The sequence below is a fragment of the Cynocephalus volans genome, chromosome 12, assembly GCF_027409185.1.
Source record: "Cynocephalus volans isolate mCynVol1 chromosome 12, mCynVol1.pri, whole genome shotgun sequence".
Lineage (NCBI taxonomy): Eukaryota > Metazoa > Chordata > Mammalia > Dermoptera > Cynocephalidae > Cynocephalus > Cynocephalus volans.
This window is the reverse complement of record NC_084471.1, coordinates 64,521,154-64,547,157: the sequence shown is the minus strand read 5'-3', so window position 1 is coordinate 64,547,157 and position 26,004 is coordinate 64,521,154. Positions and strand designations below refer to the sequence as shown.

The following is a 26,004-nucleotide window of genomic DNA, read 5'->3' as shown; positions in this document are numbered from 1 at the left end:
GATACCTCATACCAAAACCTGTGGGATACTGCAAAAGCAGTATTGAGGGGAAAATTTATTGCATTAAATGCTCACTTCAGAAGAATGGAAAGATGGCAAGTGAACAACCTAACACTTCACCTTAAAGAACTAGAAAAACAAGAACAATCCAATCCTAAAGTTAGCAGACGGAAAGAAATCATTAAGATCAGAGCAGAACTGAATGAAATCGAAAACCAAAAAACAATTCAAAAGATCAATGAATCAAAAAGTTGGTTTTTTGAAAAGATAAATAAAATTGACAAACCATTAGCATGGCTAACAAAAAAAAGAAGAGAGAAGACTCAAATAACAAAAATTAGAAATGAAAAAGGCGATATTACAACTGATTCATCTGAAATACAAGGAATCATTCGAGACTACTATAAACAACTGTACGCCAACAAATTTGAAAATCTGGAGGAAATGGATAAATTTCTGGACACACACAAGCTCCCAAAACTGAACCGTGAAGACGTAGAAAATCTGAACAGACCAATAACAATAAAGGAGATTGAAGCTGTTATCAGAAGGCTCCCAACAAAGAAAAGCCCAGGACCAGATGGATTCACAGCAGAATTTTACCAAACATTCAAAGAGGAATTGACACCGATTCTTTACAAACTATTCCAAAAGATTGAAACGGACGCAAATCTCCCAAACTCATTCTTTGAAGCAAACATCATCCTGATACCAAAACCAGGTAAAGATATAACCAAAAAAGAAAACTACAGGCCGATATCCTTGATGAATATAGATGCAAAAATCCTCACTAAAATACTAGCAAACAGAATACAGCAACACATACGAAAAATTATTCATCACGATCAAGTGGGATTCATCCCAGGGATGCAAGGTTGGTTCAACATACGCAAATCAATAAATGTGATACACCATATTAATAAACTCAAACACAAGGACCATATGATCATCTCTATAGATGCTGAAAAAGCATTTGATAAAGTTCAGCACTCATTCATGACAAAGACCCTCAATAAGTTAGGTATAGAGGGAAAGTATCTCAACATAATTAAAGCCATATATGACAAACCCACTGCCAATATCATCCTGAATGGGGAAAAGCTGAAAGCTTTTCCTTTAAGAACAGGCACTAGACAAGGATGCCCACTCTCACCACTCCTATTCAACATAGTGTTGGAAGTACTAGCCAGAGCAATCAGAGAAGAGAAGGAAATAAAGGGCATCCAGATTGGAAAAGATGAAGTCAAACTGTCCCTGTTTGCAGATGACATGATCCTATATATCGAACAGCCTAAAACCTCTACAAAAAAACTGTTGGAATTGATAAATGATTTCAGCACAGTAGCAGGATACAAAATCAACACACAAAAATCAGTAGCATTTCTTTTCTCCAATAGTGAACATGCAGAAGGAGAAATCAAGAAAGCCTGCCCATTTACAATAGCCACCAAAAAAATAAAATACTTAGGAATTGAGTTAACCAAGGAGGTGAAAAATCTCTATAATGAGAACTACAAACCACTGCTGAGAGAAATTAGAGAGGATACAAGAAGATGGAAAGATATTCCATGCTCTTGGATTGGAAGAATCAACATAGTGAAAATGTCCATACTACCCAAAGTGATATACAAATTCAATGCAATCCCCATCAAAATTCCAAAGACATTTTTCCCAGAAATGGAAAAAACTATTCAGACATTTATATGGAACAATAAAAGACCACGAATAGCCAAAGCAATGCTCAGCAAAAAAAATAAAGCTGGAGGCATAACACTACCTGACTTTAAGCTATACTACAAAGCTATAATAACCAAAACAGTATGGTACTGGCATAAAAACAGACACACTGACCAATGGAATAGAATAGAGAATCCAGAAATCAACCCACACACTTACTGCCATCTGATCTTTGACAAAGGCACCAAACCTATTCACTGGGGAAGGGACTGCCTCTTCAGCAAGTGGTGCTGGGATAACTGGATATCGATATGCAGGAGAATGAAACTAGATCCATACCTCTCACCGTATACTAAAATCAACTCAAAATGGATTAAGGATTTAAATATACACCCTGAGACAATAAAACTTCTTAAAGAAAACATAGGGGAAACACTTCAGGAAATAGGACTGGGCACAGACTTCATGAATACGACCCCAAAAGCACGGGCAACCAAAGGAAAAATAAACAAATGGGATTATATCAAACTAAAAAGCTTCTGCACAGCAAAAGAAACAATTAAAAGAGTTAAAAGACAACCAACAGAGTGGGAGAAAATATTTGCAAAATATACATCTGACAAAGGATTAATATCCAGAATATATAAGGAACTCAAACAACTTTACAAGAAGAAAACAAGCAACCCAATTAAAAAATGGGCAAAAGAGCTAAGTAGGCATTTCTCTAAGGAAGATATCCAAATGGCCAACAGACATATGAAAAAATGCTCAACATCACTCAGCATCCGGGAAATGCAAATCAAAACCACATTGAGATACCATCTAACCCCAGTTAGGATGGCTAAAATCCAAAAGACTATGAACGATAAATGCTGGCGAGGCTGCGGAGAAAAAGGAACTCTCATACATTGTTGGTGGGTCTGCAAAATGGTGCAGCCTCTATGGAAAATGGTATGGAGGTTCCTTAAACAATTGCAAATAGATCTACCATACGACCCAGCCATCCCACTGTTGGGAATATACCCAGAGGAATGGAAATCATCAAGTCGAAGGTATACCTGTTCCCCAATGTTCATCGCAGCACTCTTTACAATAGCCAAGAGTTGGAACCAGCCCAAATGCCCATCATCAGATGAGTGGATACGGAAAATGTGGTACATCTACACAATGGAACACTACTCAGCTATAAAAACGAATGAAATACTGCCATTTGCAACAACATGGATGGACCTTGAGAGAATTATATTAAGTGAAACAAGTCAGGCACAGAAAGAGAAATACCACATGTTCTCACTTATTGGAGGGAGCTGAAAATTAATATATAAATTCACACACACACATACACACATACACACACAAACCGGGGGGCGGGGAGGAAGAAGATATAACAACCACAATTATTTGAAGTTGATACAACAAACAAACAGAAAGGACATTGTTGGGGGGGAGGGGGGGAGGGGGGAGGGAGGGAGGTTTTGGTGATGGGGAGCATTAATCAGCTACAATGTATATCGACAAAATAAAATTTAAAAAAAAAATAAAAATAAAAAAAAAAATAAATAAAAAAAAAAAAAATAAAAAAAAATAAAAAATAAATAAAAAAAATAAAAAATAAATGCCCTTTATTGATTTCTTTTTAAAAAAAATAAAAATAAAAAATAAATAAATAAATAAATAAATATACACCCTGAAACAATAAAACTTCTTCAAGAAAACATAGGAGAAACACTCGAGGAAATAGGACTGGGCATAGACTTCATGAATATGACCCCAAAAGCACGGGCAACCAAAGGAAAAATAAATAAATGGGATTATATCAAACTAAAAAGCTTCTGCACAGCAAAAGAAACAATTAAAAGAGTTAAAAGACAACCAACAGAGTGGGAGAAAATATTTGCAAAATATATATCTGACAAAGGATTAATATCCAGAATATATAAGGAACTCAAACAACTGTACAAGAAGAAAACAAGCAACCCAATTAAAAAATGGGCAAAAGAGCTAAATAGGCATTTCTCTAAGGAAGATATACAAATGGCCAACAGACATATGAAAAAATGCTCAACATCACTCAGCATCCGGGAAATGCAAATCAAAACCACATTGAGATACCATCTAACCCCAGTTAGGATGGCTAAAATCCAAAAGACTATGAATGATAAATGCTGGCAAGGCTGCGGAGAAAAAGGAACTCTCATACATTGTTGGTGGGACTGCAAATTGGTGCAGCCTCTATGGAAAATGGTATGGAGGTTCCTCAAACAATTGCAGATAGATCTACCATACGACCCAGCTATACCACTGTTGGGAATATACCCAGAGGAATGGAAATCATCAAGTCGAAGGTATACCTGTTTCCCAATGTTTATCGCAGCACTCTTTACAATAGCCAAGAGTTGGAACCAGCCCAAATGCCCATCATCGGATGAGTGGATACGGAAAATGTGGTACATCTACACAATGGAATACTACTCAGCTATAAAAACGAATGAAATACTGCCATTTGCAACAACATGGATGGACCTTGAGAGAATTATATTAAGTGAAACAAGTCAGGCACAGAAAGAGAAATACCACATGTTCTCACTTATTGGTGGGAGCTAAAAATTAATATATAAATTCACACACACACACACACACACACACACACACACACACACACACACACGGGGGGGGGAAGAAGATATAACAACCACAATTATTTGAAGTTGATACAACAAGCAAACATAAAGGACATTGTTGGGGGGAGAGGGGGAGGGAGAAGGGAGGGAGGTTTTGGTGATGGGGAGCAATAATCAGCCACAATGTATATCGACAAAATAAAATTAAAAAAAAAAAAATGAAAAAAAAAATTTAAAAAAAAGTAATAAATGCCCTCAAATCAGTTGCATTTATATACTCAGATAATGAACTAACAGATAGAGAAATAAAGTAAGCCCATTTACAATTGTCACAAAAAAAAATAAAATACCTAGAGATCAACTTAATTGAGGAAGTGAAAGACCTCTACAGTGAGAACTACCAACCACTTCTGAATGAAATTAAAGAAGACAAAAAAAGATGGAAAGATATTCCATGCTCTTGGATTAGAAGAAACAACATTGTGAAAATGTCAATACTACCCAAAGTGATCTACAGATTCAATGTAATCTCCATCAAAATACCAATAACATTCTTCACAGAAATGGAAAAAACAGTCTTACCCTTCATATGGAACAACAAAAGAGCCTGAATAGCCAAAGCAATCCTGAGCAAAAAAAATAAAGCTGGAGGCATAACACTACCAGACTTCAAATTATACTACAAAGGTATTGTAACCAAAACAGCATGGCACTGGTATAAAAATAGACATTCAGACCAGAGAAGTAAAAGTGAGAACCCAGAAATCACCCCTCAGATTTACAGCCATCTGACATTAGAAAAAGACAATAAAAATCTGCATAGGGGAAAAGACTGCCTCTTCAGCAAGTGGTGCTGGGAAAACTGGATATCCATATGAAGAAGAATGAATTAGATATGCACCTCTCACCATACACTAAAATCAACTCAAAATGGATTAAAGACTTAAGTATAAGACCTGAAATTGTAATATTACTAAGGGGAAATATAGGTGAAACACTTCAGCAACTAGGTCTGGGCACAGACTTAATGAACATGAGCCCAAAATCACAAGCAGTAAAAGAAAAAATAAACAAATGGGGCTTTATCAAACTAAAAAGCTTCTGCACAGCAAAGGAAACAATCAACAGAGTGAAACAACAGCCTACAGAATGGGAGAAAATTTTTGCTAACTATGCCTCTGACAAGGGATTAATACCCAGAATATACAAGGAACTCAAACAATTATACAGTCAAAAAACATATAACCCAATTAAAACATGGGCAAAGGAGCTGAATAGACATTTTTCAAAGGAAGACATACAAATGGCCAACAGATACATGAAAAAATGCTCACCATCACTAGTCATTAGGGAAATGCAAATTAAAACTACATTGAGATAATCACTTCACCCCAGTTAGACTGGCTATGATCAAAAAGATGGCGAATAACAAATGCTGGCAAGGGTGTGGAGAGAAAGGAACACTCCTACGCTGTTGGTGGGACTGTAAGTTAGTATAAGCACTATGGAAAACAGTATGAACGTTTCTCAAACAACTACAGATACATCTTCTATACAATCCAGCAATCCGAGTTCTGGGGACATACCCAGAGGAATGGAAATCATCATGTCAGAGGGATACCTGCACTCCCATGTTCATTGCAGCTCTATTTACAATAGTCAAGACATGGAACCAACCTAAATGTCCATTGATGGATGATTAGATAAGGAAACTGTGTAATATATCCACCAGAGAACACTACTCTACCATAAAAAAGAATGAAATACTGCCATTTGCAACAACATGGATCAGCCTGGAGAAAATTATGTTGAGTGAAATAAGAATAGAGAGATAAATACCACATATACTCAGTCATAAGTGGAAGCTACGAGAGAAAGAAGGAAGCAAAGAAAGACCACAGCGGTACATTATATTTGCAGAGTGAGAGAACATTCCCTGGACTACAAAGTGGAGTGGGGGTAAAGGGCGAGGGAGAGGGAGGTTGGGGATAATTGGGTGGGGGACATGGGGTACAAATGCAATTTGTGGGAATGGGTATGCTGCCAGTATGAATCTGACCCTCACATCATGGGCACAAGGGGTGACAATCAGCTTTGTATCTCAAGAATATTCATAACCAATAAAAAATAAATAAATAAAAACATCATATCGTATGCTATAAATGTATAAAGTTATGATTTTTCAATTTAAAATACTATAAAAATGTTTCTTGTACTTAGTTCTATTATAAATTTTTTAACCCAATAATATTCTTATGTAGTAGATTCTGCTATATTCCTATTTAATGAGGGATTATAAAGTCAATTTTATGAAAGACTGAATTTTAAATTGTGTGGACTTTCCAATAAAAAATTATTCATTTTGACTGAAAAAGTTTTGTAGCTTGGAAACCGTGAGGCCGGAGCTTAGGTCGGGGAGGGATGGAGCGCTGAGCCGTTAACGTCTGCCAGGTTGTCTGCCTCCGCATACTTGTTACTGCTGCCACTTCCTCGTTTGATACCTTCCTGGGACAACTTTGCAAGATAGTTATTTCCGATTTACAGACATGGAATTCCAGTTTCAGAGTCTCTCTTGATTTTGGAAGAAATATCTGGTAGCAAACATGACTGAGTTCTGGCTCATATCTGCTCCTGGGGAGAAAACCTGTCAGCAAACATGGGAGAAACTGCATGCAGCAACTACAAAGAACAATAATCTTGCTGTCACTTCCAAGTTCAACATTCCTGACTTAAAGGTTGGCACACTGGATGTATTGGTTGGCTTGTCAGATGAACTGGCTAAACTGGATGCGTTTGTAGAAGGAGTGGTTAAGAAAGTGGCTCAAGGAGTATCAAGATGGCGGCGGCTGCAGCGGCTGGCGCAGAGTAGCTGAGGTGGAAAAGGTGGCCACTGGGCCTCAGGCAGCCGGGAAGCTTGTGGACCTTCCTCTGGCCATCTCTTAAGGGAGGACTGCTGCTGCTGGCCGGTCGTGGGGGCTCAACGCCACTTTGCCCCCGGCAGGAGAGGCTGCCTCATTTACAGGCAACAGCTTTGAAGTGTGGAGCAGGAAAAGAACTGATTCTTAGCTGCAAAAGCGAGTCTTGAAACAGGGAACACGGCGCCAGGGCTGCTGTGGATGCAGCCAGGATCCCGGAGGCTGGGGCCGCACTGAAGGCGGCCAGCTGCCCTATTCAGGATTCGAGGTTTCAGGCCGGCATTAAAGAAGATTCCTGGGAGCGCCCGAGCGGCGCCGCGACTGAACAGCCCGAGGCGGCAGCGCCGAGAACACGGAAGGCAACAAACCAGAGACAGAGCGAGCGCCCGACCTGGCACAGCACTGTGAGTGATCCCTGGCACAGCTCTGTTCGGGGGGTGGATGCCCACGCGGCTCCCGCCGGCACCACCAGGCCACTCACTGCCCCGGTGCTGCCTCCATTTTCCCAGGTGCGGGCAGCTCCGCCCTGATCGGCCATCACTGAGCCCATTTGCTTGGCCTGGCGCGGGGCTTTCCGGACCCTGCGGGCTGGCCTCCTCTCCCACTCCCTCCGCGGTTCTCTGGCGGGGCTGGGGGTGTGGGGCGTCCCGACCAGTGTTGAGAGGGCTAGGAAGTACTGGCGGGCCAACTGTCACTCCACCACACCCTGGACTCCGGCCCCGGTAAACTTCCTGTTACTGGGAGGCAGATACCATCTCTGCGACCACCAGTTTGGAAAAAAGCCTAACGAATTTCTGGTTGGGAATAGTGTGGTAGGAGAGTTCCCAGGTCCGCTTGAACCTGCCAGAGAGCAGGCTGCAGGTGGGCACTAGACTTGGTTTATACCGGGGGGATACAAAGGTGAACAAGACCCGAGAAAGATCTACACAGTGCTACAAAGGCACCCAGAGAGACCGGTCGTCTGTGCCTAGCAGAAACCTGGTAGACTTCCTGGGCGAGGCGGTGCTGAGCAGGGTCTTGAAGGCCCAGCTGATAGACGAGGGGTGCAGAAGACACACCCCAGCCCAGCACAGTGTGCACAGAAGGGGGAGACGTGCGGCCAGGGAGGCGGAGACTCGACAGAAACCACACACCCGGTGGGGTCGCCACTGCACGATCTAACAGCCTGGGCCAGAGCACACGGAACGGGGAGAAGTCCTGTACAGAAAGTGAAAGCTCAACAGTGATCACACACCCTGTGGTACGTGATCCACCAGCCCAGCAGAGTACAAGCTGACCAGAAAGGTGGATCCCCGGAGAAGCCCAAGACCCGAGGCAACCACACACACAAGACACTAGAGGCCAACTGAGCAGTCACGGCGGGAGCCATAACAAATTGGCAACCACAGCAACATCCTAGTTAGTCATTAGTCTCAAACCGGTGGACTGTGAAACCCCCTGCCACAATGAATAAACACCAAAAAAAAGATACCAGAAATACAAAAAATCAAGAAAGTACACCACCAAAAGTTAATAAATCTCATACTCTAGATCCTATAGAACAAGAAGCCCTTGAAATAACTGACAAGGAATTTCGAGTGATAATTCTAAGGAAACTGAATGAGATACAAGAAAACTCAGCTAGACATCATGATGAAATGAGGAAAAGTATACAGGATATGAAAGAGGAAATATACAAGGAAATCAATGTCCTGAAAAAAAATGTAGCAGAACTTGCTGAACTGAAGAAGTTATTCAGCGAAATAAAAAACACAACGGAGAGTTTAACCAGCAGGCTTGTCGAAGTTGAAGAGAGAACCTCTGAACTTGAAGATGGGCTGTTTGAAATAACACAAGCAGACAAAAAGAAAGAAAAAAGAATCAAGGACATGGAAGAAAATCTGAGAGAGATATCAGACAACCTCAAGCGCTCAAATATCCGAGTCATGGGTATTCCAGAAGGGGAGGAAGATGGAGATTCCATTGAAAACATATTCAACAAAATAGTGGCAGAAAACTTCCCAGGTATAGGAAAAATCACAGATCTTCAGATCCAGGAAGCTCAACAATCTCCAAACGTATTCAACCCAAAAAGGCCTTCTCCAAGACATGTCATAGTCAAATTGGCAAAACTCAGAGACAAAGAGAGAATCTTAAAAGCTGCAAGAGAGAAGCGTCAAATCACCTACAAGGGAGCCCCAATCAGGTTAACATCAGACTTCTCATCACAAACCCTAAAAGCTAGAAAGGAATGGGATGATATTTTCAAAATACTAAAAGACAAAGATTGCCAGCCAAGAATACTCTACCCTGCAAGGCTATCCTTCCGAAATGAGGGGCAAATAGTATATTTCTCAGACAAACAAAAACTGCGGGAGTTCACTACCACAAGACCACCCTTACAAGAAATCCTCAAGGGAGTACTGGGTTTGGTTCCTGAAAAATAACTACCACTGTCATACAAACCTAAGAAAAATCTAAACCCGCTAGTACAATAAAAATGGCATTCATGAAGAGAAAACAAGCTAACAAAAACACTATCTACAACCTAAGGAACCAACAAACAAAGAAACCAAACAGTAAATCAGAAAGCAAGGAACAAAAGACACCTAAGACAACCAAACAACCAATAAAATGCTAGGAATAAATCAACACCTTTCAATAACAACTCTTAATGTTAAAGGCTTAAATTCCCCAATTAAAAGACACAGACTGGCTGACTGGATCAAAAAGCAGGACCCAACTATATGCTGCCTACAAGAGACCCACCTCACCCATAAAGATTCACACAGACTAAGAGTGAAAGGATGGAAAAAGATTTACCATGCAAACAGAAAAGAAAAACGAGCTGGAGTGGCTATTCTTATATCTGACAAAATAGACTTTAAACTAAAAACCATAAAAAGAGACAATGAGGGACACTACTTAATGATAAAAGGACTGATCCATCAAGAAGACATAACAATCATAAATATGTACGCACCCAATGTTGGAGCAGCCAGATTTATAAAACAAACTCTATTAGACCTAAAGAAGGAAATAGACACTAATACCATAATAGCAGGGGACCTGAACACTCCACTGTCAATATTAGACAGATCATCTAGGCAAAGAATCAGTAGAGAAACACAAGATCTAAACAAGACTCTAGACCAATTGGAATTGGCAGATATCTACAGAACATTCCACCCAACAACCTCAGAATATTCATTCTTCTCATCAGCACATGGATCATTCTCCAGGATAGATCACATATTAGGTCACAAATCAAGTCTCAATAAATTCAAAAAAATTGGAATTATCCCATGTATCCTCTCAGACCACAATGGATTAAAACTAGAAATTAATAACAAACGAAACTCTGGAAACTATACAAACACATGGAAATTAAACAGCATTCTACTTAATGACATATGGGTCCAAGAAGAAATCAAGCAGGAAATCAAAAAGTTTATTGAAACTAATGAAAACAATGATACATCATACCAAAACCTGTGGGATACTGCAAAAGCAGTATTGAGGGGAAAATTTATTGCATTAAATGCTCACTTCAGAAGAATAGAAAGATGGCAAGTGAACAACCTAACACTTCACCTTAAAGAACTAGAAAAACAAGAACAATCCAATCCTAAAGTTAGCAGACGGAAAGAAATCATTAAGATCAGAGCAGAACTGAATGAAATTGAAAACCAAAAAACAATTCAAAAGATCAACGAATCAAAAAGTTGGTTTTTTGAAAAGATAAATAAAATTGACAAACCATTAGCATGGCTAACAAAAAAAAGAAGAGAGAAGACTCAAATAACAAAAATTAGAAATGAAAAAGGCGATATTACAACTGATTCATCTGAAATACAAGGAATCATTCGAGACTACTACAAACAACTATACGCCAACAAATTTGAAAATCTGGAGGAAATGGATAAATTTCTGGACACACACAAGCTCCCAAAACTGAACCGTGAAGACATAGAAAATTTGAACAGACCAATAACAATAAAGGAGATTGAAGCTGTTATCAGAAGGCTCCCAACAAAGAAAAGCCCAGGACCAGATGGATTCACAGCAGAATTTTACCAAACATTCAAAGAGGAATTGACACCGATTCTTTACAAACTATTCCAAAAGATTGAAACGGACGCAAATCTCCCAAACTCATTCTATGAAGCAAACATCATCCTGATACCAAAACCAGGTAAAGATATAACCAAAAAAGAAAACTACAGGCCGATATCCTTGATGAATATAGATGCAAAAATCCTCACTAAAATACTAGCAAACAGAATACAGCCACACATACGAAAAATTATTCATCACGATCAAGTGGGATTCATCCCAGGGATGCAAGGTTGGTTCAACATACGCAAATCAATAAATGTGATACACCGTATTAATAAACTCAAACACAAGGACCATATGATCATCTCTATAGATGCTGAAAAAGCATTTGATAAAGTTCAGCACTCATTCATGACAAAGACCCTCTATAAGTTAGGTATAGAGGGAAAGTATCTTAACATAATTAAAGCCATATATGACAAACCCACTGCCAATATCATCCTGAATGGGGAAAAGCTGAAAGCTTTTCCTTTAAGAACAGGAACTAGACAAGGATGCCCACTCTCACCACTCCTATTCAACATAGTGTTGGAAGTACTAGACAGAGCAATCAGAGAAGAGAAGGAAATAAAGGGCATCCAGATTGGAAAAGATGAAGTCAAACTGTCCCTGTTTGCAGATGACATGATCCTATATATCGAACAGCCTAAAACCTCTACAAAAAAACTCTTGGAATTGATAAATGATTTCAGCACAGTAGCAGGATACAAAATCAACACACAAAAATCAGTACCATTTCTTTTCTCCAATAGTGAACATGCAGAAGGAGAAATCAAGAAAGCCTGCCCATTTACAATAGCCACCAAAAAAATAAAATACTTAGGAATTGAGTTAACCAAGGAGGTGAAAAATCTCTATAATGAGAACTACAAACCACTGCTGAGAGAAATTAGAGAGGATACAAGAAGATGGAAAGATATTCCATGCTCTTGGATTGGAAGAATCAACATTGTGAAAATGTCCATACTACCCAAAGTGATATACAAATTCAATGCAATCCCCATCAAAATTCCAAAGACATTTCTCTCAGAAATGGAAAAAACTATTCAGACATTTATATGGAACAATAAAAGACCACGAATAGCCAAAGCAATGCTGAGCAAAAAAAATAAAGCTGGAGGCATAACACTACCTGACTTTAAGCTATACTACAAAGCTATAATAACCAAAACAGTATGGTACTGGCATAAAAACAGACACACTGACCAATGGAATAGAATAGAGAATCCAGAAATCAACCCACACACTTACTGCCATCTGATCTTTGACAAAGGCACCAAGCCTATTCACCGGGGAAGGGACTGCCTCTTCAGCAAGTGGTGCTGGGATAACTGGATATCCATATGCACGAGAATGAAACTAGATCCATACCTCTCACCGTATACTAAAATCAACTCAAAATGGATTAAGGATTTAAATATACACCCTGAGACAATAAAACTTCTTAAAGAAAACATAGGAGAAACACTTCAGGAAATAGGACTGGGCATAGACTTCATTAATACGACCCCAAAAGCACGGGCAACCAAAGGAAAAATAAACAAATGGGATTATATCAAACTAAAAAGCTTCTGCACAGCAAAAGAAACAATTAAAAGAGTTAAAAGACAACCAACAGAGTGGGAGAAAATATTTGCAAAATATACATCTGACAAAGGATTAATATCCAGAATATATAAGGAACTCAAACACCTTTACAAGAAGAAAACAAGCAACCCAATTAAAAAATGGGCAAAAGAGCTAAGTAGGCATTTCTCTAAGGAAGATATCCAAATGGCCAACAGACATATGAAAAAATGCTCAACATCACTCAGCATCCGGGAAATGCAAATCAAAACCACATTGAGATACCATCTAACCCCAGTTAGGATGGCTAAAATCCAAAAGACTATGAACGATAAATGCTGGCGAGGCTGCGGAGAAAAAGGAACTCTCATACATTGTTGGTGGGACTGCAAAATGGTGCAGCCTCTATGTAAAATGGTATGGAGGTTCCTTAAACAATTGCAAATAGATCTACCATACGACCCAGCCATCCCACTGTTGGGAATATACCCAGAGGAATGGAAATCATCAAGTCGAAGGTATACCTGTTCCCCAATGTTCATCGCAGCACTCTTTACAATAGCCAAGAGTTGGAACCAGCCCAAATGCCCATCATCAGATGAGTGGATACGGAAAATGTGGTACATCTACACAATGGAATACTACTCAGCTATAAAAACGAATGAAATACTGCCATTTGCAACAACATGAATGGACCTTGAGAGAATTATATTAAGTGAAACAAGTCAGGCACAGAAAGAGAAATACCACATGTTCTCACTTATTGGAGGGAGCTAAAAATTAATATATAAATTCACACACACACATACACACACACACACACAAACCGGGGGGGGGGGGGAAGAAGATATAACAACCACAATTATTTGAAGTTGATACAACAAGCAAACAGAAAGGACGTTGTTGGGGGGGAGGGGGGGAGGGAGAAGGGAGGGAGGTTTTGGTGATGGGGAGCAATAATCAGCTACAATGTATATCGACAAAATAAATTTTTTAAAAAAAAAAAAAAAAGTGGCTCAATACATGGCTGATGTATTGGAGGATAGTAAAGATAAAGTTCAGGAGAATCTTTTGGCCAATGGAGTTGACTTGGTTACTTACATAACAAGGTTCCAGTGGGATATGGCCAAATATCCAATCAAGCAGTCCCTGAAAAATATTTCTGAAATAATTGCCAAGGAAGTTACTCAGATTGATAATGACCTGAAATCTCGAGCGTCTGCATACAATAACTTGAAAGGGAACCTTCAGAACTTGGAGCGAAAGAATGCAGGAAGTTTGCTAACCAGAAGTCTAGCAGAAATTGTGAAGAAGGATCACTTTGTTCTTGATTCAGAGTATCTTATCACATTACTGGTGGGAGTTCCCAAGTTAAACCACAATGACTGGATTAAGCAGTATGAAACACTAGCTGAAATGGTAGTTCCAAGGTCTAGCAATGTTCTCTCAGAGGACCAAGACAGTTACCTTTGCAATGTCACCTTGTTTAGGAAGGCAGTTGATGACTTCAGACACAAAGCCAGGGAAAACAAATTCATTGTTCGTGACTTCCAGTATAATGAAGAGGAGATGAAAGCAGATAAAGAAGAAATGAACAGGCTTTCAACTGACAAGAAAAAGCAATTTGGGCCACTTGTGCGGTGGCTGAAAGTGAATTTCAGTGAGGCATTTATTGCATGGATTCATGTGAAAGCGTTAAGGGTTTTTGTTGAGTCTGTTTTAAGGTATGGTTTGCCAGTGAACTTCCAAGCAATGCTACTTCAGCCCAATAAGAAAACAAAAGAAACTGAGAGTAGTATTATATGAATTGTATAAACATCTAGACAGCAGTGCAGCAGCTATTATTGATGCTCCTATGGATATTCCAGGCTTAAACCTGAGTCAACAGGAATACTACCCCTATGTGTACTACAAGATTGATTGCAACTTGCTGGAATTCAAGGAAAAAGGAGCTCCTCCTCAGACAATCCTGTCCTTGTATGGTGTATGCTAACAGGAATAGGTTGCCGTATGATAGTACTTTTAACTCTGTCACCCTTTGCTTGCTTCCTACCCCCTTTCCTAGGTGAGTTCTCCCATAGTGGTCCATCTCAACATTTTCTTTTTAAAGGGAAATATATGTATTATTTCTTTTTATTGATCAGGTCTGTAAATGTGTACTAAAAAAATCAGAGTTTATTTATAAACAGAATAGTTTATTTAAAGAGGTCTTTTCCTCATTGATATTGTGGTATGCTTTAATTCCATTTGTTACCATTGTGCACAAAAGCCCCTTTTACAAGGGAATGGTGTAAACATACCATTTTGTTCACTGTATTTAGTAGACATAACTGTTTAATAGTTATTGAATCGTGATATAAAGAAATGTGACAATATTCAGGTATGTGCTTTCTGAATGTTTCAAATTACAATCTACGAGCACTGTCAACACTCACAGGAGAGAATAAAATTACCTGTGCAAAAAAAAAAAAAAAAAAGTTTTGTAGCTTGCATTAGGAGAATAACTGATTCTGAGAAAAAAAGCTGAATAATATTGAAAAAACAAATTGATAAAGCAGAAATGGAGATCTATGATCTTTCAACTACCACACATGACGTGAATTATTTAAAAGAAACTAGACTATGCTTTGTTTTTGACTTAGATTCTTAATATTTTCCTACCAGTCTCTTAAGTGATTCTAGTATTTACTCCTGTCTCTAAAGGCTGTGTCCCCATTATTACTACCTTAGGTTTGATTTTATTTCCCAAACTTTATTAAACAGATGGTTCATTAATGATTTCAAACCTGGATCACAAAGAACCATTTTGTTTATTAATTTTGTTGCAGATATGGCAAACAAAATAAATATCAAGCTTTAATTTAGAAAATCCTCTCTCTGAGCAAAATAGTTCAGAATATCAACTCTTTCACAGCTACCAGGAGCTCTGTTGAATCTCCTTTTCTTTTCAGGATGGAAATTTTAAAAATATAAAAACTGTTTTCTAGGCTTATGATAGGACTACATCTATTGTGAGGAAACTGATGCAATCGATAAAAGATAGACCACACAAGGAAATCATGCATTCCCAGGCTACTGTTACCGTGGGAGTCACTGGATTCAATCAGTAGTAAACAGAAAATTTCATGTTAGTTTTCAACATTATCTTCATTTTCCGCTTGTAGCTGTGAGAATCGCTGTAGTTAATCAACTAATAGAGGGAGGCTATGATTAACTGCCAGAAGTGTAAGTATAATAAATTCTGTCATTTCAGTTACATTTCCTTTTTTTGAGACTTGGGTTATATAGTAGAATCTTATAGATGAATCTTTCCTGAATGTATAAAATTTAGAAAGGGAAATTAAAATATGTATATTAGTTAAACACCATTTTTAAAGTATTCCAAACTTGGATAGTACTTAGCCATTGATAAAATTATTTTAAGCAAAAATAAGAAGTCATCTAAAAGTGGAATAATTTGAGTGTCATCAAAGGTAATTAATACCTCCCAAACACAAGTGTCTGGAAATTAAAAAGCTAAAAACCAGTGGGTGAGTCTGTGTATCCCTAGTGAAATTGGAGATGGGGGGACAGAGATGGAATGAGGAAACACAGAGCACTGGAGAGAAGATTTCTCCAGATAGGTAGTCCATGTAAAGCATTTATTTCAGTGTCTAACATATAGTAAAGCTTCAATAACTATAAACATACTAGTTTGCTTATAAAAAATACAAGGGAAGAAATAGAATGGAATGTAAAAAAGTCAAGAATTTCATTTGGACTTACATTGGAGTGCATTTGGTTTTATGACTGAGATACTAAAGAGCAATCCTTTTTTGGAGGTTAGGAGTTCAAGAAAATACCCAGAGTGTGTATATGTTACAAAGGAAAGAAGCACTAAGAACTATCAACATAAGAAAGACCAGCAAGAAAAGAAATGTCTAGAAATCACAAAGCAAAAATGTGACAGGTAAAATATGTGTGTGGCAGTAAGGTAAGTTATGAGAGTGCTATGAATATTGTGTGGTTAAAAGTACACATTCTACTTAGAAATTTCCTAAACTTTAATAGAAAAAGGAGGTGCTAGATAAAATTCGGTATAAATTGTTTCAATAAAATTGTGAGGAAATAACACACTTACAGTATATTGACAGTTGACTGTTTGGTGACTAACAAAAGGAAAATCATTGTGGACCATGTCAATGAAATAGTTAACATATATTTATTACTCATTACGACCAATAGTACTTAAATAAGTACTTTATATATTAACTACTTTAATTTTTCAACACAGTATATGAATGAAGGATGGTATTATTTCCACTTTAAGATGACAAAACTGTCACAATGAAATCAAGCCATATTTGAAGAAATGTTCAATTGCTTAAATCTGATATTATTTGTACTTAGTTATATTAAGAACAGTATTTTGGAGTGTATTTCAACCTTAACTAAACATATTTAAGACTAAAAATAATTATGATGCTTTTGTACATTCCTATATATTTTACAGCTAACATATGTTATCATTCTATTTTTTATCAAAATACTCCCTTTCTTCTGCACTGCAGTAGAAAAAGACTGTAATTTTAAACAGAAAGTTCTCAGGAAGAGTCAGGAGAATGTGTCAGTAAGGAAGAAATTTTTTAAAGAAAACACAAATTTCAATAATTATACTGCGAGAGCTTAACATCTTAAGCAACGTATATGGAGAGCCTGCATACTGAACCCCAAACTATTTGTGATATATTTGCACTCTCTCAATAACAGTACTTCAAGAAGACACATGAAAATGCTAAAGAAAGGTTAAGATTCAGCTTTAGGATTCAGCCTGTGGGCAGGAAAGAACTATTGATCTCACAAAACATTAGCAGTCAAATCTGTATGGAAAAATTAAACTCAAGATGCAGATAAAATAACATAAATAACATGGGAATGAAATGTGATGAGAAGAAAGCACCCATAATATTTTGAAATGTGGTACAGATAAAGCAATCTAGATTTGGATGTTTTCTAAATCTCCCCTGAAATGACCAAAAATACACAATTGTAGAACCTACGCTACCAGGATGTTGAGATTGATAAACAAAATTTGTAAATGCACGTGAATTTGTTTGCATACTTTCTCCTCTATTAATTACCATTCTGTGCAAATATATCTGAATTTTAAATACAGATTGAGTAAAAGTAAGAAAGCAATGATGAGAAACCATACAATAACAACATTTATCTTGCTGGGACTGACCAATGACCCTCAAATGAAGATTGGGATTTTCCTCTTTCTCTTTCGTACCTACACGTTGAGTATAACCGGGAACCTGACCATCATCGCCTTCACCTTCATACATTCACACCTTAAAACTGCCATGTATGTTTTCCTACAAAATTTCTCCTTCTTAGAAATCTCCTCTACATAGGCTTGTATTCCCAAATTCTTATACAACATATCAATAGGTGACAAGACAATCATATATGACAATTGTATCATTCAAATGTTTTTCACTGATCTTTTTGGTGTGACAGAATTTTTTCTCCTGGCCACCATGTCCTATGACCGATACACAGCCATCTGCAAGCCCTGCATTACGTGACCGTCATGAATAAGAGAGTGTGTAGAAGCCCAGTCCTTTGTTGCTGGACAGCGGGATTGTTGATCATACTCCCACCACTCAGCCTGGGTCTCAATCTGGAATCCGTGACTCTAATCTCATTGACCGTTTTGTCTGTGATGCATCGCCCCTCCTAAAGATCTCATGCTCAGAAACGTGGCTTCCGGAGCAGATGGTCATAGTCCGTGCTGAGTTGACCTTCATCATGACCCTCGGATGTGTAGTTCTATCCTACGCATACATCATTAAGACCATTCTACGATTCCCCTCTGCCCAGCAAAGGAATGAGGCATTTTCTACCTGTTCTTCCCACATGATCGTGGTCGGCATCACCTATGGGAGCTGCATCTTCTTCTACGTTAAACCTTCCGCAAAGGAATCAGTGGCTGCTAACGAGGATGTGACAGTCCCCACAACTTCCATTGCTCCCATGCTTAATCCGTTCATTCACACCTTGAGAAACAAGCAAGTAAAACAAGCCTTCAATGACTCAATGAAAAAAAATTTGGAAATATACAAAAAGTCACTGCTAACTATAGTCACCCTATAGTGCTACAGAACACTGGATATTATTCCTCCTATCTAGCTGTGATTTTGGAGCCATTAACCAGCCTCTCCTCAAAGACCTTTTTTAATGCCAGATGCCATTTCAGGCACTGGAGACAGAACAAAAAACCAACAAATTTCTTGTCCTTCCATAGCAGGTGTATATGATCAATTCATTAAATAAAATATATACAGCACAAACAACAAGAAAATCTTAATATTTTAAAGGAAACTACAACAAATGATTATATCTTTTTTACTGAAAAATAATTGATTTAACATTTTTGTGGGATAGAGAATTGAATATCAATATACATGTACAATGTGTGATGATCAAACCAGGATAATTAGCATGTTCATCATTACAGAATGTAATAATAAAAACTGAATTATAAAAAAGTGAGATCCCACAATTTTGAAAATTCTAGAAAGTACAGGACAGTTTAAATAGAAAACATACAAAATAAGGTGCTAACAGTTCTTAAACGACTAGTAAATTTGTATGGAAAATACTCATATTCCTAACATCTGCATTTGTTTCTATGCCTTACTCTATAACTATAACCAATGGCTGCTAAGAAATTAAAATTATTAGAAGATTGTAAAAACATGTAAAATGTAAAAAACACGGAAAGTATGTAACTTAGTCCCACAAATGACTACAAGTCATTGTAAACCTAAGGAGCTGTATCTTCATCTAGTTTAATCCTTCAGCAAAAGTGGTCACAAAATGCTATTTCCTTCACTCCTATGCTGAATCCTTTATTTACATCTTGAGAAACAAGCAAGTAAAACAAAGCTTCAGTGACATTTCAAGGGACTTAAATGTGATATATCTTATTAACAATTCTGTAGTGACTAGCCGTTAAAATAATAGTATTTGATATATTTGGTTAAGTAAAAATTACTGTTAAAATTAGTTTATTGTTATTTTTAAATTTGGATACTAAATTTTTTTAATTATATATGTGGCTCATGTTATATTTCTGTTTGAATACCTATGATGTTTATGTGGTGCTGATTAGTAATGGATTCAAACTCTGTTTATTTGAACCAAATTTCAGTATTTGACATAAGAAAGCTTCGCTACAGAAACACTTTTCAGGAACAAGGTAATTTCAAGAAACTCCCGAAGCAAACTCCACATGTATTGAAACCATTATAAGCAACATTTAAATAATAAAAGATACAGTGAGCTTAAAAATAATCAACTACAAAATGCAATACCTCTTTTTCATATTAGATTAATAATGTACAAATGTAGTTAATCTGTGGGATAAAAACTAAAAGAACTGTTGAATGAAAATATAAACATTGTGATCACTAATGTAACTCTAATTCTTCTGAAACCCTCTAAATATATATAAATAGTGGGAAATGAATACCTAAGCCATGCTCTTTCTTAGAGAAACACCCATTAATACTGAGAAGGCAGGAAGGGCATCAGAGTAAAATGAGTTTACAGATCTCAGGAAGCTCTTTCTTACACAGGCAGAGCTTTTTGCAAACTCACGATAGCAATTTTTCTACAGCGTTCACTCCGGTTCATTCTGATACAAAAGCTCTGACTCTCTGGTGACTCATTTTTCCTTCATCGTTTTGCATTTTCTTCCAACCTTCCCTTATTTCCTCACTTGGCCCATTTCTCACCCTAACTCCCAAACTGACAATACTATGAATTATGCTGTCCGTGTTCTGAATCCCTGATCTGACAAGCACTGGGTATTTCCAAATGGAAATCAGTGGACTTGTAGACTCGGTGACTACTGAGTTATTAGAAACTTTCGGTTTCTAGAAGTTCTAATTGCAATGGTACTCCTCCCCTGTCTGGAGTTCAAGAAGCTGGAGAAGGTCTGCATTGTGGGAGTAAAGGTCATCTGCTTCTTCAGGTTCACTAAGAGCTGAACTGAGGACCCAGACTGAGAAGTTACTATAGGCCTTGATCTAAGATGCTTGCCTTTTTCAGCTCAGGGGTAATTACAACTGGTCTCCTACATTTCTTGTAAACATCCAAAAATGTTAAAAACATTCTATTAGCAACGAGTATTTTTGAACGTTTACTCTGTGCCTGACTATGTGTTTAGCACTCCATTTCTACTAATTTGAAACTTACAGAAATGGAGAAAATATCATAATGCATGCCTCTATATCCATAACAGCGTCAGTAAGTATCAATTTATGGCCAATCTTGTTTCACCTGCGAACCGCTCCATTCCTCCCAATCCTCATTTGATTATTTGAACATATATATACTTTATGTTATTTCATCAATAATGTTTCTATGTGTATCTCTAAAAATATAAACACTTTTCAAGGATTAAGGCTTAACATATTGTAAGGAACATAATTCAATGCATGGAGCTTGATGAATTTCTTTAAGGGTAGATATTATTTAACCGGCACACAGATATTTTTAACACCTTTAAAAAATATCTGAGGTATGTGTTATGCTGACTTATAATGTTAAAGATTAGTTTTGTCTATTCATGACCACTATAAAAGTAGAAATACACAGAATGTACTCTTTTGGGTCTTGTGTCATTTTTCTCAACATTGTGTCTGTGATAGTCATCCAAGTTATTATATTAACAGCAGTTTCTTTTTTAACTTCTAAGTTATAAATCACATAGTTATAGCACAATTAATTTAATCATTTTCTAATAATAGAGATTTAGGTTTTTGCCAATATGTGACTGTTATAAACAGAGCTGCTAAAATATTCTTGCACGTGTTTTTGCACAGACATATGCACTCATATCTTTAGAATATAATCATATCATTAGGAGTGGAATTGAAAGCCTATATGGTAGCCATATGTTTAGCTTAGTGGACATTGGCAACTAATTTTCAAAGATGTTTTACTAATATATTCTCCCATCACGAAAGCATGAGAGTTTTAATTGCTCTATTTTCTTGTCAACATGTAACTTTGTCAAAACTAGCAGTTTTAGCCATTTTATGACTAATGATGTTGAACACCTTATTATATGCTTTTTGGATATCAGACAACCTATTTTGCAAAGTGTCTATTCAAATAATGTTTTCCTTTTTATTAGATTGTCTCTTTTTAAAATTGATTTTTGTAGGAGTTTTGTGAATTTTCTAATATTGTATTTATTGAAGTTATTTATCCCCTTTCCGTGTCTTGTCTTTTAATGTTCTTTATGTCAACTTTGAGAAACAAAAATTCTCATTTTAGTAAAGTTTAATTTATTTTTTCGTTTCTTTTCTCACTAAGGCTCTTTGTGCTTTGCTTTGGAAATCATTGTTTAGCCCAATATCATGAAGATAGTTACGATGTTCTGTTCTATAAGCTTCATTCTCAGATCTTAAAAATTAGGGTTAACGGCCCATCTGAAATTGACTTTTGCCTATGGTTTGAGGTAGGGAAAATGTTCTATTTTTTCCATACTGATATCCAAATAACCCAGCATTATTTATTGAAAACATAACCCTTTCCTCGTCGCATTCAATGGCAACGTTGTTATAACTAATTGTTGTATCATAAGTAAATCTTTTCAGGGTTCATTGTTTAATTCTGTTGATAATGTTTCTCTGTCTTTGAATCAATACTCTACTGTTTCATTTACAGTGGCTTTTTAATGAATTTTCACAATGGGTAGTGTAAATGGAACAGCTTTGTTCTGCTTTCTCAGAAATGTCTTGGCTCTTCTCAGCCCTCTGATTTTCATATAACTTTTAAAACCTTTGCAATTTCTGCAAACAGAAAAATTCTCACAGCAATTTTAATTAAGATTGCATCAAGCCTACAGGCCAATTGGGTGAAAATTACCATATTTACATTGCAGAGAATCTGATCAATTAAAATATGGTATAGCACCCACCCATTTTGGTCTTTACTTTCAAAAATGTTTCAGAGTTTTAAATGCAGAGGGGCTTTGCACAATATTGATAGACATATTACTATGTATTTTGGTATATTCATTCCTGCATGGTTGTTGCTATTTTATAAGAATTTTTTATTGTATCCTCTGTTTGTTGCTGGTATCGACAGGTTCTACTGGTTTTTGTATATTGACTTTGGCTGTCGACCTTTCCAAATTTAGTCATTATTAACTATAAAATTTACCAATTAATTCAAGTGATTTACTCATAGGATCTTTTAAATATTGCAACACACATACGTAATCAAATAATCTGCAAATAATGGCAAAACAGTATATTTATTTCTTTTTGTTTTACGGCCCTGTTTAGGCCCTTCCATGCAGTGAGAAATATAAGCAGTGGGAGTGGACATTCTGTCTTATATCTCAGCTTAATATTCAAAAGAAGTCAACAGGAAATTTTCCAGTACTCAAAATAATGAGAAGCAGCAGTGAACACCAAAACCGAAAAAGTTTTTACTAATGAAAGAAAGCATAAATATCTTGATGTAAAAACATATACTTGATGTATATGTAATAGCATCCACAATCGTTTATTTTGAAAAGAAAATATATATCTTGACCTGAATCCATACATGATTACATCATAAGAAATACTAAAAGGGAGACATGAGGAAGAAAGCAAAACAGTGCAGGAAAAAAAAGTACTATCCACCTTTACACTTAAGAAACTCTATTTAGAGCCTGAATGATAAGTAAGCGAGATGATGAATATGTTACTCAGTTTGATTTAATCATTTCCTATTGCATATGTCAATCAGAACATCACATTGTATCCCATAAGTATATATAATTATGGTATTTCAATGAAAAATATTTACTTCTCAATTATTTCTGTTAAAATATTATTAAGGATAGCCATTACAAAAATACAACAGTGAAAGAGGTAGATTCTCCTTAGATGCAACTAAATTATACACAGTTAAAATGGTGCAAAACTGATTTTAAAAATAGTATCTTATTAAAAGATAAGATCCTATGAATATAACAGTAACATGTAAAGCATATAGGAATTAAAATGAAAATACAAGCTCTATTCAGAAAAAATGTAAAAATAAATTTCTGAAACATGTGTTACTATAAATTATAATAGCATAAACAGAATTAAAACAGATGACAAACTGATGAAAAAGTTTCACATCATATGTGACCATTAAACAGGACCATAAGTATTAAATTAAGTGTGATGCAAAGCTAGGTCAGAAATGCAATTTTACTGTCTAATTTGGTATAACCTTTTGAAGGCACTTTGGCAGTTTAATATAAGAGCCTCAAAATGTGAATATATTTTCATTTTGATTCTGAAATTCTACCTCTAGAATTTCATCTAAGTGCACTGCCCCCAGCAATGGTTAGTTGTAAAAAAGGCCAAACAAACTAAATATCTGAGATGATACGGTCATGCAATTGACTTTGATAAAGCTATTTTTAAGGAACAGTGATAACTGCACATTCATTTAAAACTGCTAAGAATGGGTTAAAATATGAATGAATTTTGAAAATACATATCATGCATCATCATTCACATCAATGATTATTGTTACGGTAATAGTGTATATAACTAGGGAAAAAAAGCAACTTGTAAAGGTAAATAATAGAAACTGTATTTTTATTTTTTAAATATTTATATAAAACTTTATATATTAATGTATAATTTAAAAGAATTATCAGTTGCTTAGAGTTTTCTAATACATTCATTTAGTTATCTTCTTTAATGACTGAAAAAATAGTATGTAGGTTAGTTTGTGATCTTTCAACTTTCATACATGGTAGGGAAAAAATGCAGGAAAGGCGGATTTGTTCTTGACCATCTGGTTTCTTAACTATTGTATCTTGACCTGTGCCTGTTGCTATTGTTGCATCATTGTGTCTCTAAGGACACTGTCCCCACTGCTGCATCTTTAGGGATTTTTACCCAGTTCATTACAAAGAAGACTCATTAGTGACATTTAAACATGGGTCACTAAGGTCCCAGTCATCTATTATTTAATAGTTTCAGATTTTGCAAATAAATCAAATGTAAGCCTTAATAGTGTAAAAGCCTCTCACCCTGTCCAGAGATATCATAATAAAAATGCTTTGAAAGCAAGAGAAAGCGATATTTAAACAATGTTTTATTTTCCACCCAAAAAGAGCTAGAAAATATTTCCTAGGTTCAAAAGAGACCATAGTCCTTGGTTAGAACATCTTCTCAATGTGCTGAACATAAAAGAAAAGAAAAGAAAAAAAGGAAGAAAAGGAAAAACTCAAACTGTTCCAGGCCCTCTCAGAGCAGCAAAGTGGAGACGTAAACTGAGAGACAGGATAATCCCAGTCAAGACTTTGCTGCTAGGTCCTCTTCATCAAATTAGCCTTGAACACTCTTGATGTTAAAGAATCAGCAGAAGCTATTACTAACTCTCAGAAGAGTAAGTACAGTGGCTATTTCATTTACTTTCATTTCCAGTAAATCTGTATAATGGTTTTCTCTGAGAATCAGGTTTAATGTGATTTACCAAAGTCAGATGTAATTATTTGAATTATTATGTAAAAATCAGCACGTATCTCTCAGTTGCACTTTTTAATGCTGCTTTTTAGTTATATAATGATAATATAAACTTATATACAATGAGAAGTTATCTGTCATACTCTCACTCTCCTCTTTACAGGAAAAGAAAATGTATACCTGCATTAAAATCACACCCCATGAAAGATTATCTAATAATATTCACAAAACTAGCTATCCCTTCACTTTTTGTTAAGTATAAAAGTCTTCGGAAGATGCAACTGTTTTCTTAAACTTTGCCTCCTAATAGCTAGGATTAGTAGTGAATGGGATAAATGACGAATAGTTTGGAACAAGGGCTATCACCCACAAGGTGCAGGAAAGAGCATGCTACGTTGAAATAGATCTAGGAGCTACTGGGTTGAAAAGAAATGGGTTGGGGACAGTAGGAAAGCTGAAAAAGAGCACCCTTTCTTTCAATTAGAATGATCAACTGTAGTTATTACACTGTGTCCCTATAGTTCCTAAGAATGTCACAGGTCTGTGATGATGACAGCAAATCTTGGAGTTTAAGTTTAATAACTGGTCGTATAGTGAGGGGTG

At 36.5% G+C, this 26,004-nt stretch overlaps 1 protein-coding gene and 1 pseudogene across 1 annotated transcript; both read left to right on the top strand.

Annotated features, from left to right (window-relative positions):
- Positions 1-6,689: 6,689 nt before the first annotated feature.
- On the top strand, positions 6,690-15,137 carry LOC134360839 (V-type proton ATPase subunit C 1-like). The gene is given in 4 exon segments (XM_063075673.1): positions 6,690-7,114; position 8,227; positions 13,890-14,655; positions 14,657-15,137. Coding segments are annotated over 4 exon segments (1,194 nt in total). The 5' UTR covers positions 6,690-6,901; the 3' UTR covers positions 14,871-15,137.
- A 2,920-nt stretch (positions 15,138-18,057) lies between these two features.
- Positions 18,058-19,015, top strand: LOC134391681 (olfactory receptor 6C2-like; annotated as a pseudogene).
- Positions 19,016-26,004: the final 6,989 nt, after the last annotated feature.